Source organism: Malus sylvestris, chromosome 8, assembly GCF_916048215.2.
Source record: "Malus sylvestris chromosome 8, drMalSylv7.2, whole genome shotgun sequence".
NCBI classification, from domain to species: Eukaryota; Viridiplantae; Streptophyta; class Magnoliopsida; order Rosales; family Rosaceae; genus Malus; species Malus sylvestris.
In genome coordinates, this window is record NC_062267.1 from 3,222,617 (window position 1) to 3,237,277 (window position 14,661).

At 37.8% G+C, this 14,661-nt stretch overlaps 3 protein-coding genes across 3 annotated transcripts; 2 read left to right on the forward strand and 1 right to left on the reverse strand.

Annotated features, from left to right (window-relative positions):
• Window positions 1-229: 229 nt before the first annotated feature.
• On the forward strand, window positions 230-6,269 carry LOC126632786 (uncharacterized). Its single transcript, XM_050303275.1, has 6 exons — window positions 230-614; window positions 869-1,155; window positions 1,354-1,443; window positions 1,526-1,597; window positions 1,800-1,916; window positions 4,912-6,269. Exons 1-6 carry the CDS (start codon window positions 311-313, stop codon window positions 6,082-6,084), a joined length of 2,043 nt encoding a protein of 680 aa, XP_050159232.1. The 5' UTR covers window positions 230-310; the 3' UTR covers window positions 6,085-6,269.
• A 1,201-nt stretch (window positions 6,270-7,470) lies between these two features.
• Window positions 7,471-8,513, forward strand: LOC126632793 (uncharacterized). Its single transcript, XM_050303285.1, has 3 exons — window positions 7,471-7,553; window positions 7,823-8,016; window positions 8,147-8,513. Exons 2-3 carry the CDS (start codon window positions 7,832-7,834, stop codon window positions 8,331-8,333), a joined length of 372 nt encoding a protein of 123 aa, XP_050159242.1. The 5' UTR covers window positions 7,471-7,553; window positions 7,823-7,831; the 3' UTR covers window positions 8,334-8,513.
• Window positions 8,514-8,663: 150 nt separating this feature from the next.
• On the reverse strand, window positions 8,664-11,957 carry LOC126632789 (ferrochelatase-2, chloroplastic-like). Its single transcript, XM_050303282.1, has 9 exons — window positions 11,776-11,957; window positions 10,991-11,294; window positions 10,747-10,890; window positions 10,448-10,549; window positions 10,158-10,261; window positions 9,948-10,074; window positions 9,608-9,760; window positions 9,346-9,446; window positions 8,664-9,250 (listed from the first exon to the last, which is right to left on the reverse strand). Exons 1-9 carry the CDS (start codon window positions 11,844-11,846, stop codon window positions 8,935-8,937), a joined length of 1,422 nt encoding a protein of 473 aa, XP_050159239.1. The 5' UTR covers window positions 11,847-11,957; the 3' UTR covers window positions 8,664-8,934.
• Window positions 11,958-14,661: the final 2,704 nt, after the last annotated feature.

Here is a 14,661-nt window from a genome sequence, read left to right on the forward strand (position 1 = left end):
AAATTAAGAGACCCTTATTCCCGTACGCAAGCAAAGGTCTTTGTCAAAAAAAGTCTTATGAACACTGATACTGTTCATTTTTCAACGTTAAGAATATTTTTATTCTAAAATATCATTTTTAATCATACAAACAATACTTTTTTTTATTCTTTTATTAAAGCTCAAAAGTTTTTAAATTTTTTTCATTAATTTTTTTAAGAAAATATCCTTACGTATAAATATCCAACTGGTGTTTTTCCACCTCACCCTATCCCTCACTCCTCTCTCTCTCTCTCTCTCTCTCTCTCTCTCTTCTAGGGTTTCTACGACAATGGCCGACGAAGCCCAATACTCATCCGGTCCTGATTCAGGGAACAAGCGGAAGTACGAGGAGCAAACGCCGCCGTCCACCCGCAGAGTCACCGGTTTCTCGGCCCCCATCAAGTCATCGTCCCCCGACTCTGTGCCGACGTCGTACAGCAGCGTTCCTCCGCCCATGGAAGATTTCCAGCTGGCCAAGCAGAAGGCGCAGGAGATCGCCGCTCGGTTGTTGAACGGCGGCGATGCTAAGCGTGCTAGGGTTGAGAATGGTGGTTCCGACTCTTTTGACAAGGGCTTTAGCTCTGGTCCGCCAGGTTCGCCTTCCATCTTTTGAATTTTACGTTTTCCATTAAATTTTTACTCTCTTTTTATTTAATTTTTATGCTTTTTATTATATTGTTAGGGTTTTGGTTCGTTTTTTAATATGCTTGACATCCAAGAATTTGATTGGGTTTAGTGTTTTAGGGTGATGCGGAGTTGCTATTTGTGTTTTGATTGTACATGTTTATGCCTAGAATGTGAATATCGATGCAACATTTGTAATTTTGGTTTTGTGAAAATGATACAGATCCAAAGCCTCACTTCTCAAACCCAGCTCCTTCGTCGATCCCTGTATCTTATGGTGGGTTCGTGGGACCAAGCAAAAAGATTGAGGTTCCCAATGGCAGGGTTGGTGTCATAATTGGTAAAGGTGGGGAGACTATCAAGTATCTACAGACTCAGTCAGGCGCCAAGATTCAAGTTACCCGAGATTCTGATGCAGACCTCAATTTTCCAACTAGGATGGTGGAGCTCATGGGTACTCCGGAGCAGATTGCGAAGGCCGAGCACTTGATAAATGATGTTCTTGCTGAGGTTCGGCTTGTGCATTAATTTTTTAGATGAGTTTTATCATCTGCTTGTGATATATTAAAACAAGTTCACACATTTGAGTTTAAAATCCTCCACATTGTGATCCTTTTTGTTAATTTTGAGATGGTTGAGTTTTATCAAATTGGTACATATGATCTTGGAAATATGGCTTACACATATAAGCTCTTATGTTTGTGCCAGGCTGAATCAGGAGGTCCTGCCGTAGCTTCTCGAAGGTTAACTGTACATACCGGTGGTGAACAATATGTTACGAAAATTCCTAACAACAAGGTACAGACTACATAGTTTTTATATATTTAGCTGCGTGTTCTGGTGATTTACTTATTGAGGATTCATGACTATGTAATCTCAGGTTGGGCTTGTAATTGGTAAAGGAGGTGAAACAATAAAAAGTATGCAAGCTAGGTCTGGAGCTCGTATCCAGGTTTGTTTTCAATCTTGGGCAGAATATTGGTCTTTTGTATGGTTTTCTATTTGTCTTCTTTTGGAACTCTATGTATTCTTCTATCATTTTTCTTGATACACGTTGTAAACATAACTTTTCTGGTATATCGGTTTGAGTAACGTATATGGGTGGAATCAAATACAAGAAATGGTTTTATGAGCTGACATTTTATTTTTTTTAGGTTATTCCCTTGCATCTGCCACCTGGTGACCCATCAACAGAAAGGACGCTACAGATTGATGGTACTACTGAACAAATTGAAGCTGCAAAACAGTTGGTAGCTGAAGTTATCAGTGAGGTAGGTTTTATTGGTGTTTGCCTTAAAATTTGGCTTGTAAGCCTCTCTGACATATTTAGTAGTCAGAAGTTGTTAGCTTCAGGAGGGGTAGGCTACAATAGATGTGATTCTCTAGGTTTTATAGTTTTGCATGGCCATTTGAACTTCTGTTTTCTGTCAATGTATTTAATTTGCACATGACTACTTTCTGCAATCAGATTTTGGGGTTTTTTTGTTGATATGTTGAGGCTCCCTGCTGTAGCGATGTTACTTATTTTGTATATTCATACTGTTCATATTGCTTGCTCAAATTAGGTTAACCAACCTGGTTGCTAGGTTGACCTTTTTGCATTTTGCTTTGTTATTAATTTTTTTCCTTGCAGGGCTTTGTGTATGTTTTTTTAATTTTAAATTTTGAGCTCAATTAATCTGTACCATTTTCTGATAAGCCCTCGGACAGTTTTATCTCTTGATATTGTTAAACATTTTCCCTGATAATGAGTTCGTCTCTTTTTTTATTTTCATTTTGCATTTTATGTTGTGCATGATGCTACATTTCTGTCATTAAATTGAGTTTCTCTGCCTTTTCGTTCTCTTTATTTTATGGATTTGACTTTTATGCTGGTTAGTTGCATTTACATTGTACAATTGTTCGGGGTATGTATTTTGTAGTCTATCTGGTTGTGCAATTTTTCCACTGTGTCATGTAAGGTGTAGAAACTAATTCTAGTCGAACTATTGCTGACTTTATATTTTCGGCCAATGGTGGACCACAGTATCCCTAATGTTGTACTGGTTAGTGGTTACGGCACTTGGTATTTTGAATATGTTTATGACCCAAATATTATGATTTTATGAGGATTGGATAAGTTTGTATGGTTCTCAATTGTCTTTTTTGGCTTTAGATCTTATTAATTCAGATTTTTTTTGTGCTGATCTTTTTGCCATGCACAGTGTAGCTGGCAGAGATTGAGTCTAACATGTCAAGTGAACACTGGAAGGAGCCTGTTTATGCAAGTATTTATTCTTTGGGTTTTGTAGCATTTGCTGGGATCTAGTTTCAACTTAAGAAACTGGTTGGCACGATTTCACCTCTGCGAAATCCATTTAGATGTCATATAGATTTAGCTTTAATTGTATAAACCTGCAGGGTCATCTGAATTGTTATCATAAATGGATGCAATAAGTTTCTTCTTCCCATATGATTGATGCAGATATTGGCTTATTTGACCTTAAGATTGAACAAATATTTGGAGGAGTGATTACAACACATTGGGCTGTTCTTGGCCATATGCACTTATTGGGAATTTAGTCTACGGGAGTTCATGTTACAGGTTTAGGTTATTAAGTTACATTAAAGTTTCATTAACTCTCATAATGTTTAACATTACGATTATTGGTTCATTAAGTGAAAAATTATTGGGACAACAGCTTGATCTACCATCAATATGCTTATTTCTCTTACATCATATAACTGATTCTTATTGGGAATTATTGTAGGGTTAGTTTGTATTGGACTGTTGGTGACACCAACATGGAATCCTTTGTGTTGGTGTTCCCTTAGCATCACTCTGGTATGGTTCTAAATCCCGTTTTCTGGTATTTAGTAATGATATTGCGGAGTGAAGCTTTCTGTTGGAGGGATTGAAGGTTAATAGTATAACTCCTAGAAAATTTGAACCATTTTATTCTAAATACATTAATTAGTTGTGAATTAGTATAATGTTGGAATAATGGACTTTAAGTCATAGCTTTTCTATTGAGTATTTTTTATTTTGTCATAATTATGTGGTGCTTTGCTGTGTTGAAGCCTCTATCAAATTATTATCTTGGTATTATTTTACAAGTATTTATACTGTTTATTCTGTAGTGTTTTTAAAATGTTTTATAGCTTTATCGTTGTGAGAATTTCTGTGAATCTTTTGTCAAGATATTGAACAGTTTTGGTTGGCTTCCATAAAATTTGTTTTCCTGTCTTCTGCTGGATTTAATATCTGAGTACCAGTTTATTGAAGTCCAGCGTATTTTTGCTGAACTTGAATTTATGATCAGTCAGCCTCACCTGCTTTCTGTTTATTTCTCCATTCTTTTTCCTGTTTATATGCTTTCTTTTTTATTCTATATTATAACTTATTTCTTATAAGGAGTATTTTCATAATTTTTTGTTAAGAGTACAAATATTGAGGGTCCTTCATCCTAATTGTTCAGAACCTCTTGTCCCTTCTCTTGCTCTATTTCTGTTCTTTTTATTAAATCCTAGAGAGATTCTTGCTGCTTATTTGGGATATTATTCGGCCAATAATGATTCAGCTTCACACTTGCGGGAGGATCTAAGGGTCCTTTTATGCTAGCATCTAAGATAATCTATGAACTAATGTCCCTGGTTGACATAACAGGTTTTCTGTACTGATGATTTACTTTTTTCGCAAAAGCTTAGATACCTTTTGTTTGGAATTTACTGATCATACCACATGTGGTAGCCCATTTGTGATGTATTAGTGCATGGACAATGTCTTCTGGTCTGAAATTCTTTCTTAGATGTCTAATTATCGGTCTCTTATAATATGTTTAATTAATACCTATGCATACTTTGATATTTGGTAATGTTTTACTGTGCATTTTGCACTTGTTTTTATGACTGTCTATCGTCACAATTAAGGCTATATGGAAGTTTGTTTTTACATAAAAGCTTCTATATAGTGTTTTGTTATTTTCCGTACCCATTCACTTCAAATAGGGAGAGTGTGGACCTCTGCTGGAGTAACTCAATTTATACAACCACTGGTACGGTATGTAGGCGTTTACACCTCTTCCCAATATAATAATGAAATCCATTAATCACTATATGAATGTATTTGTTTTTCCTATCTGTTATGTCTGTTGAATCATAGAGTTTTTCTTTTATACATGTTTTCCAATGTTTGCTTTTGTACATTCTGTGTTTTTTTATTCCTCCATATGTCCCAACATCATGGGAAGTACGCCATGGTTATTTGTGAGAATAATTTTATTGCAGAACCGTGTTAGAAATCCAGCAACGTCTGGAGGATACTCTCAGCAAGGTTATCAAGCACGACCACCCTCAGGATGGGCTCCTTCTGGTCCCTCAATGCAACAACCTAGTTATGGATACGGACAGTCTGGAGGGTATTCTGCCCCACCACATCAGTATAATGCGTCTCAGCCTCCTTACCCAGGCTATCCTCCTCAACCAACATCTGGTGGCTATCCGTCCAGTTGGGACCAGTCAGCTGCTGCTCCAACTCAGCAGACGTCCCAGGGTGGTGGTTATGATTACTATGGCCAGCAACAACCTTCACATCAACAGCAAAATCCTGGAGGTCCTGCTGCTCCTGCTGATGGTGCTGGTTACAATTATGGCCCGCCGCCAGTTTCAGGCTATAATCAACAAGGACAAGGGTATGCTCAAGATGGCTATGGTGGATATCATGCACCACCTCAATCTGGGTATGGTCAGCCACCAGCATATGATCAACAGCAGGGTTATTCTGCAGCAGGCTATGGTAATGTGAGTAACCCACCTCAAGATGGGCATACACCCTCTTATGGATCTCAGGGGGATTCAGCTCAGGCGCCTCCTGCTCAGCAAGGATACAATGCCAGTCAACAGCCTAGCCCTAACCCTGCTGGTTATCCACCCCAAGGTTCTACTCAGCCAGGTTATGGAGCACCCCCAACTTCTCAAACTGGTTATGGAAGCCAACCACCGGCTCAGCCTGCATATGGAGCTGGATATGGAGCACCACCAGCACAAAAGCCTCCTGCAAATCCTGCAGTTTATGGGCAAACTGCTCAATCCCCCAGCACTCCAGGAGGCTATGGCCAGCCAGCTCCTGTGCAGCCAGGATACCCGCATTCTCAGCCTCCAGCTTCTGGATATGCTCAGCCAGATCCTGTTACCCGTCCCCCTACATCTGGCTATGGTGCTGCAGCACCACAGACCGGGTATGGGCCTCCATCCTATGGCGCACCACCAGCTGGCCAGCCAGGATATGGGCAGGTGCCACCACCCTACAACGCATCTTATGGTGCTGGATATGCACAACCTCCTCCTTACTCTGCTGATACCAGCACGAATGGGAACGCTCGTGGGACCTATGATGCTCCGCCACCTGCTTCACAGACTGCTCCCCCAAGTGGAGTTGCCAAAACTTCCCCTCAGAGTTGATGCGTTATGGCGTTTTGGGTACTTGGTGATGTTTCGTTGTATTTTCTGTAGTAGTAAGGCTAGTGAGGTTAGTATTTGGTGAACATTGTACTTATGTTTTCGGTATTTCGGATTTCAGGGGATTTGGTAATTGCAAGAACTTGTTGGATATATTGATTTCTATGCAAATTTTCTCTTTCTTTGTTTCTGTTAGTCTCTTATTTGCTTATTGCTGCATTATTTTTCAATATAAACCCTAATAGATGAATATGAATATATAAGTTTAAATAATGCAACAAATGCAAGATTAAATAATTATCGATGTCATCGAAATCACTAAAACAATGAAAAATGTGAAGTCTTATCTCATGTGAAGCTTCAGAAACATCGATTTCGTGTTTCATTCGTCAAAAACAATTTTTCTCAATCAACATGTTTGTAGTTTCATTGGTTAGGGTTTTGTTCAACAATGGAATATGAGAGGGTTTTGATAGTTGAGAAGATAAATAATACGCTAAAAGTGATTTGAGGTGTATTTATAATTTTTTTTTTAAACCTAATAAGGTCAAAATTGTCATTACATAGTGGAGTAAATAAGTCATTTAATACTAAATTTTAATATGAGGTGCATTCAACATTTTATGGGGTGTTAATATAAAAAGCCTTACCTTTTCTATTATTTTGAATGATTAAGTTTAAGGTTTGTATGTTTTTTTTTTTAATATTTGTTTTATATGTTTTCTTTGTAAAGATTTAGACATAAAATGTAAAAAGGTGGTCGTATGCCAAGCACATGACACTTTCTAACAGAAAATTGGATGAAGTTAAAGATACTTAACGGTAGGGGGTTAATTGGCCACTTTAACATAGTTTAGGGGGTTAATTGGCTGAAAAAATAGTTCAGGGGGGAAATTGAAACTCACGTGATAGTTTAGGGGGTTAAATGACAGTTTACTCTTATTTTGACGTGTCAACTTGTTTTTTATTTTCAGGAACTGTAAGCTTCTTAAAATTAAAGAAGAACATTACATTATGGGCTTCAGTTGACAAATTGTGTTCGATTATATTTTCGGTGTCTAGTTCTAGAATTAAAATTTGATTAAGCATACATATATTACTCAATAAATGATAGGACCGTACTACCGCATATGTAAATTAAATCTTGAAAAACCACATACTTATGAGTCGGGCAGTCCGATTTCATCCTATATTATAATATAGGAAGTTTTAACAAAACACTTCCGCTACTGTTAACTTTTAACGAAAAACCACATTTTTACCTTTAACTGACACTATTCACTGTACTTTTAAAAACGGTTTTTCGTTAAAAGAGAAGTTTTTTTGGACTTTTCGTTAGTTTTTCTTAATATTAATTGGCTTTAATGACGTGGAAATATCACATCAAACTTTTCTTGGTGGCTGCTCCACCGCTGCATCCTAATAAAAACCCTAATTTCCGCTCCCCTCAGCTAAAAAACCAGAGCACTAAGGTATACAATCTTTTTTATTTATTTATTATTATTGTGAATTTTCAATTTAAATTCTAGGTTTAGTCCTTTTACATTGGATTTTGTTTTTATTTTGGATTAATTTCCATTCCGATATGGTGATTTAATTTTGAGATGAGAGTCATGATGCATTTGAATAAGAATAATTATCTCTGCACTCAAGTTCGGAGTTTGATTCCCTCTTCCCGCACTATTGCTTGTATATATAAAAAAAATAAAGTTACCATTTTGTGGGGTTATTTGGATTTCAGGGACGAGTGATGGCATCGAAGGTGTTTCTTCAGTTGCAAGGCAAGGCAACTCAAGCTTCAAGGGTTGTGGCAGAGTACGGATCTTCCTATTACAAGCAGGTATTGGAGAAGAACAGGCATTACGTTCAGGAGCCTCCCACTGCTGAAAAATGCAGCCTTTTGTCCAAACGCTTGTTCTATACCCGTCTTGCTAGGTCAGCCGTTTAATAACTTTCAATTCTTGCAGACGAAAGTTAGGCCAGTTGGTCAGGATAGTGTGACGTCAAAATATGATACATGGATGCCATACGGGTAGTCTCTAATCATTATCTTTGTCTCATGCAGTATACCGGGGCGGTATGAAACATTTCAGAAGGAGCTTGATTCGGTCAAGCAAACGTGGAAGAACAGGCCGGCGCTGAGGGTGGAGGATGCCGGAATAGCTGCCCTGTTCGGCTTAGAATGCTTCGCCTGGTTTTGTGCCGGTGAGATGATAGGTCTAGGATTCACATTCACAGGTTACCGCGTTTAGACGCTGCTGAGATTGTGACCATGTGAAGCATCGACGTTCACATTCTCATCAGTTGATTTTGATTTCCATATATTAGCTTCTTTTCGACAGATACGATGAAAATACGACTTGAAAAATTATTTTGATTTTCATATGTTAGCACCCTTTTTAGTACATACAATGCTCTGTACTTTTGTTTTACATCTGAACTGGAAACCTGTATAGTGGTTAGCGAGGATGCCGGACTGTCGAGTTTGGGTACCGGCTACAAGGGAGAAATCGAAAGGAAACTGTCAGTCCGACCGGAGATGGACGTAAGAAACCAGAAGCAGATGATTATACTCAAAACAGTTATCGTAAACCAGCTTTACGTGCAAATCATAACATCCAAAACGTACAAAGTAGAATCTAAGATATGCCTCACGAATCAAAGCATGTTCACCAAAACATTATCAAAAAATTTACGTTTAGGAAGAATGGGCTAAATACAAAACTTATCTCTTGGAAACTGCAAAGCTTGTTCCGTATGGAGTTGAGGATCAATTGGAAGCGAATGGGGGATTCTTCGTGGTGTTCTGACTCGTAATCTATTTTCTGTGTACGTGAAAGCTTAATACCTTCCTTAAATCAGGTGGTTCCTGAAAGCCATGATCATTTTCGGGGAGAAGAACAAAACAAATGCCAAAAAGGAACCAAAGAATATCTTGATAGCGTATCTCAGGGGGTCGTGATCGACTACTTCTGAGGTAGTTTGTGGGGTTGACATGGCTGTTGCAAGTGGTAAGGCTTCTATTACTGCATCTGCCAGGTCTGTTATAAACGAAGGAGTACAACCAAGGGCAGGGACTCGGCCCCAATTCTCAATGCCAGATTCGAGGGCCAATTCCCTGTACTCCATATCAATTTCTTCAAGAGTCTCTATGTGCTCGCTCACAAAGCTGGATAAAAAAAATTTAGATGTCAAATTAACTTACTATACTTCCGTGAGAGAAATAACCAAATAATGCCCGGGGCCAGAAACAAAGTTAAGTACCTGACTGGAACAGCTAGGAGACTTTTCACGCCTTTCTGGCCAAGCTCAACAAGAACTTCATCAGTGTAGGGCTTTAGCCATTGCACAGGACCAACTCGGCTCTGATCACCACCCGACCCCAAAATAAGGGAAAGAAAATCAGAAAACAACATAAAGAAAGTTGTAGCCATACGTGATGGACAACAACTGATGGTAGTTCTGAGAACCAAAAAAGGTAGAAAAGTAAAATGTAGGACTCAGAAAATAGAGTTTTACAACCCACCTGGTAAGCAAGGGTATGTTCATTGTTGATTCCTCTAGATTTCAGCTCTTTCATTATTAAGAAGATGCACTCCTCCATTTGATCTTTGTAAGGATCTCCGGCATCCTCCACGTAACTGAGCGGTACTCCGTGGGCACTGAAGAATATCATGACCTGAATTTCATACACAATAAGCAACGCTTACCTGAGCTGTGAATTTCATGCAATAACCGTACAATGAAAACATACGTTCAAATTCAATAACAAAATCTATAAACCAAAGAAAGTGAAATTTAATTTCATCAAAAGAGCCATTTCTGATGAATTTAAAGCATATGTTCAATAGAAGCATCAAGCGCACCTCTGCAGGCTCAGAAAAACTTTCTAGCTCTTTGGAAATCAAGTCAGCCATTGACTTAAGATAGCCTTCACGTTGATACCATGAGTTTATAATAGAAACAGGCATCCTTGATAGGTACGCATCTTTCCTGCAAGATGGGCACTCACATTCAGAAAACTGACCATTGTAAACAGACATAAGTAGTTTCATAAACTGACAGCAAACTATCACCTGAAAATATCCCGGAGCACAGAAACGCTTGATCCAGTTGTAGAGATAGAGAACTGAGGGTATAGAGGCAGGACAACAAGCCTGGTTATTCTGTCTTTCTTAATCTGTCACAGATAATGTGGAAAACTGTTAGTCATTTGATCCATTCAATTAGAAGATGCCCCATGATGAGTAACTACAAATTCAAGACTAACCAATATAAACATTGGGAGACTTTTAGGTTACAATCTATTGTCCCATATCCTTTAAAATATAAAAATATTACTAAGTTACTGAAATTTAAGACTCACTTGCTGAACTGCTTCCTCAGTAAACGGGTACCAATAACGCATTCCCACATAAACATTAACAGGCAAGTCCTTCGATTCCAGAGTCTTTTTGAGTTCATTTGCCTGTAACAAGCCACCTAAGTATGAGAAAATATAAAAAAACGTACCTAACAAACCACCAAATATTCTCAAATTATACATTCTTGTAGAATATAATCGATTTATTTTTTATTTTTTGTGGGGTAAGGAAACAGGACAAGATTATACAAATAAAAACTAAAGAAAACATTTCAACAGGCATGTTATGTATATTGCTCTACCTGCTCATCTGTAATTTTACGCAATGGTGAACCACCTCCTATAGCAGCATAACCTTCTTTGCTTTTTGGGGCTCGAAGCACAGAAATTAATTTCGCCAATGGTTGCTGGAGAAACCGAAACAACCTTGGGAGGCGAATGATATCCTGTCTCCCACAACACGTGAATATGTTAGTAATGAGTGCATTAAGTGAATAACTCATGCTGACACCAATAAGGCAAGGCACCAAAAGCAGATGAACATACCGGGTCGGCAAAAAGATTGAACAAAAACGGCTGAACATCATTAAGCGTCTCGGGTCCTCCAAGATTCAGAAGCAGCACTCCAACCTTCTCTTCCCCAACATGGGAATGAGACTCTACACCAGTCCCACCATAAGTGCATACACCCGCCGGACATAATACTTCCTCAACAGGGTTTTTCTTAGAATAATGTGATAACCCAAACATGTCATTTCCTTTATCACTCGCTGCAGAGCATGAAACTGTGAGCTGCTTCGAAATTTTCAATCCCCTGGATGAACGGAAAGAGGCAGATCCCGACCTACCACTAAAATTACATTTAGACGGTTAGTCAAAATCTCATCTTAGCTAGCTTAAATGAAAGTCTGAAACCAATAAACCAAAACTCAAACATAATTCGATTGCCATAATTCAATGTTCCTGTTGCTGTTTGGCTGTCGTAAAAATGCAAACTTTCTGTTTGGTTGTCGTAAAAATGAAAACTTTTCTGTTTGGTTGCTGGGAAAATGCAAATTTACACATATAGCCAAAATCTCAGCTTAGCCAAACCAATAACCAAGACCCAAACATAATTCGATTTCTGTTTGGTTGCAGGGAAAATGCAAACTTTCAATACAACGGAAACGGGATAGCCATACAATATAGAGCTCTCACCCAAGATATTACTAGGATTTTCTCGCGCGATTAACTCTAAACACGAATCTAATTAAATAAAAGAGCCATTTACTGATCCAAATTGCAAAACAAACCAGAAAAAAATAAAATAAAATAAAATTTCGAGGGCTTACGCGGATACTCTACGATCTGAATGGGAGAGATTGATTTGGGGAAGAACGCGGGAGCATGTGGCGGAGTCCATGGTGGTCGACGGCGGAAAAAAAAGAAACCCAAAACTTTTGTCGAATCGTTGAAGAAGCTTTAACGTCTTCAGCGCTTCCTTTTAACGAAGTCGCCCGACTCCAACCAACTCCACTACCTAACATACTCTCTCTCCTCTGAGATTTCTAATTTCCGTTGAGAATACGTGTCCGAAGAGTGCAACGTCCACGCGTACAAGTCCAACGAAAAACGGGAAAGAGATCTGATCTCTTCTATCAAAGCTCATGATCAAGTGATCTGAATCGTTAAAATTTGATCCAACGATTATAATTATTATAACTTTAGAGGTATCCTCTGTTTGTAGTCGTTGGATCAAATTTCAACGGCCTGGATCACTTGATCCTGGGTCTTCCTCGAAAAAGGCGGTTTCCGTGGAAATTTTTTTTAATGTGACTGGATCACAGAATGATACATCATGTGTCACTATATTAATGGTAGAATATGTGTACTAAAAGTTAATAATTTAAAAAATACAATTTCCCACCATTTATAAAAAAAAAACACGTGGTGTATCACTCATATTCTCATTACAATGAAAAAATTTGTATTAATTTTTCATCTCCCCTCCTAGTTTTCATCTTCTTCCTTCTTCTCTTATTTGAAATGTTACGGTTAAGTCACGTCAATATTTTATGTTAATTTGTTAACAGTCATAAGAAGATAAAAAATAATATATGAGAGAAGGAGAGGAAGGAGATGAGAATAGGAGTTAAAAGAATCTGACTGCCATTGTTTACCCATTTTTTTTCTAGGGAGAGTCGACAGTCACGTGATAACACGTGCCGTAAGGGTTGGGCTTGAGGATGGATCGAGGGCTAGACAATGATAAAATTAAATGGGCTCACCCAATTGGATGAAAAACCTCACGGGCTTTTGAAGTGGGCTTCGACTTTGTAATACTCCGTACAGTTAGGGTTAGGTGGCCTCAGCAGCTATAAATTAGTAGTTTGCCCGCTCCACCATCCCCCCTTCTACTTCGATCTCTGCCTGCTCGCATGAATTCCATCTGAAAGTCTAACCTCCCTGCAATTAGCTCTTTCTGGGTAATTAAATTTCATTTTTTATTTGATTTAATATTTATATGGTTGTAGATTCTGGGTTTTGTTAGTGGGTTATGATGTGATCGGGGCTCCATATTCGAGTCAACAGCAGGCGCCCGATTGGTGGCGACCCGACTGCCGCTTGGAGCCAATAGTAAATGTTCGTAGTGGGTGAAGATCCATGAAACCGAAATCCCAATTTGTTTCATGACACAATATCCACCGTACATTTTTCTAAATCTTTTTTTTTCAAAATAATTTTGGTTGGATTTATGAAAAATATTAAAATTTGTGAATGAATAAATGAGGGCACTCCAGTCAGACACGGGTGTTTGTTGCTAAATCCAATAACAAGCGACCTTTTGCATGGTGCCTAGAAATAGCTACTGTCACGATTGGAGGAAAGATGTTCTTTTTCCACGCTTTCCTTCAAATTTAAAGCAGCTAAATCTTCAAATTTTATGAATAATTTGTTGGGTTTTGTGTTTTAAATCTAAATCTTGATTCTTTTTTAGTAAAAACATTGTGAAGATTCGGAAGATTTTAGCTTTTGGTGTTGCATTTGATGCAATGTAGCTGAAGGACAGACCTGTAATTTGATTAATTGCTATATTTTAGTGGGTAATTGTCGTTTGACCCTCTTAAACTATTGTTCCATTTGAAATTAAACTATTTTTTTGGGCAAATTAATATACTGAATTATTTGAATTTGGTCAATTAATTCTTTACCGTCAGATTTATTGAAATTTCATTCATTTTACTGTCAAATATTTACCCTTAAAACTGAATCACGTGCTGGATATTTGAAAGCAAAGTGTTATATGGACTGGTAGATTAATTCATCGGTCATCGAAGGATTAATTTACTAAAAAAATTAAGGGGTGTGTTATATACGCATTTTTTTTTACTTCTCACACATGTTATGTTGATTTCTGTCATTAATATTCTTCAATTCATTCGATCTGATGATAAAAAATTCGACTGGTGTGTAAAAAGTAAAAAGGGTGTGTCGAAATTACACCTCAAAATTAATTTAAGAATTCTATTTCAACTAGGATAATAATCAGGTTGTCAAACTACAGGTTACTGATTTTAACGATGGTATTAGTCGATAAAAATGTTCTGTCATGGTGAATTAACCAAAAAAAATGTCGATAAGATTAGAAACCCTGTAAGTGAATAATAAGATTGAATGAGGATATAGTGAATGTGTTGGGAAGCTCTGTCCATACGAGTCAACAGCAATAACCGGTTTGATGGTGCATTGACCGCCGCTTGGAGCCGATATGAGATTGGCAGTAGAAGATAGCTTGAAATGCTCTCTGCTTTCATGCTACAATTTTTGGCTACATTCTAAACTACTCTAGTATACGAGATCGATAATTCACACTAGTATATAAGATGGGGGATTCGGACTTTGGTGCAATGGGGCGGGAACACTGATAATGTTTAAATTCGGAGATTTAAGTGACTGGATTTGATACCTTGTTCGTTCATCTGTTTGGAACTGCTATTTTTGTGTCGATGCAGGTGGCAGATTTGAGTGGTGAAAATTTGAAGGATTTGCTGCATATTTGTTTTTTGTGCTACAACTTTCTTGTATTTTAAAACAATGAATGAAATCAAAATTGAGTGTCAACTTTGCACATTTTGAGCAAGTATCTATGGTCATATGTTCAATTTGAAGTTTGAAATTTGGATAAATTGTAGCAACGGTTCATCAACTAAAAATCTATTACTATTGGTCCCTCAACT

Bases quoted from the DNA above. Each gene is read 5' to 3' on its own strand.
- LOC126632786 (XM_050303275.1), top strand. From the start codon at position 311: ATGGCCGACGAAGCCCAATACTCATCCGGTCCTGATTCAGGGAACAAG. The intron at 615-868 runs GTTCGCCTTCCA...AAAATGATACAG, and splicing joins CTTTAGCTCTGGTCCGCCAG to ATCCAAAGCCTCACTTCTCA. The intron at 1,444-1,525 runs GTACAGACTACA...ATGTAATCTCAG, and splicing joins CGAAAATTCCTAACAACAAG to GTTGGGCTTGTAATTGGTAA.
- LOC126632793 (XM_050303285.1), top strand. From the start codon at position 7,832: ATGGCATCGAAGGTGTTTCTTCAGTTGCAAGGCAAGGCAACTCAAGCT. The intron at 8,017-8,146 runs GTCAGCCGTTTA...TGTCTCATGCAG, and splicing joins TTCTATACCCGTCTTGCTAG to TATACCGGGGCGGTATGAAA.
- LOC126632789 (XM_050303282.1), bottom strand. From the start codon at position 11,846: ATGGACTCCGCCACATGCTCCCGCGTTCTTCCCCAAATCAATCTCTCC. The intron at 11,295-11,775 runs GTAAGCCCTCGA...ATGTAATTTTAG, and splicing joins TCAGATCGTAGAGTATCCGC to TGGTAGGTCGGGATCTGCCT. The intron at 9,447-9,607 runs GTGGGTTGTAAA...GGTGGTGATCAG, and splicing joins AACATACCCTTGCTTACCAG to AGCCGAGTTGGTCCTGTGCA.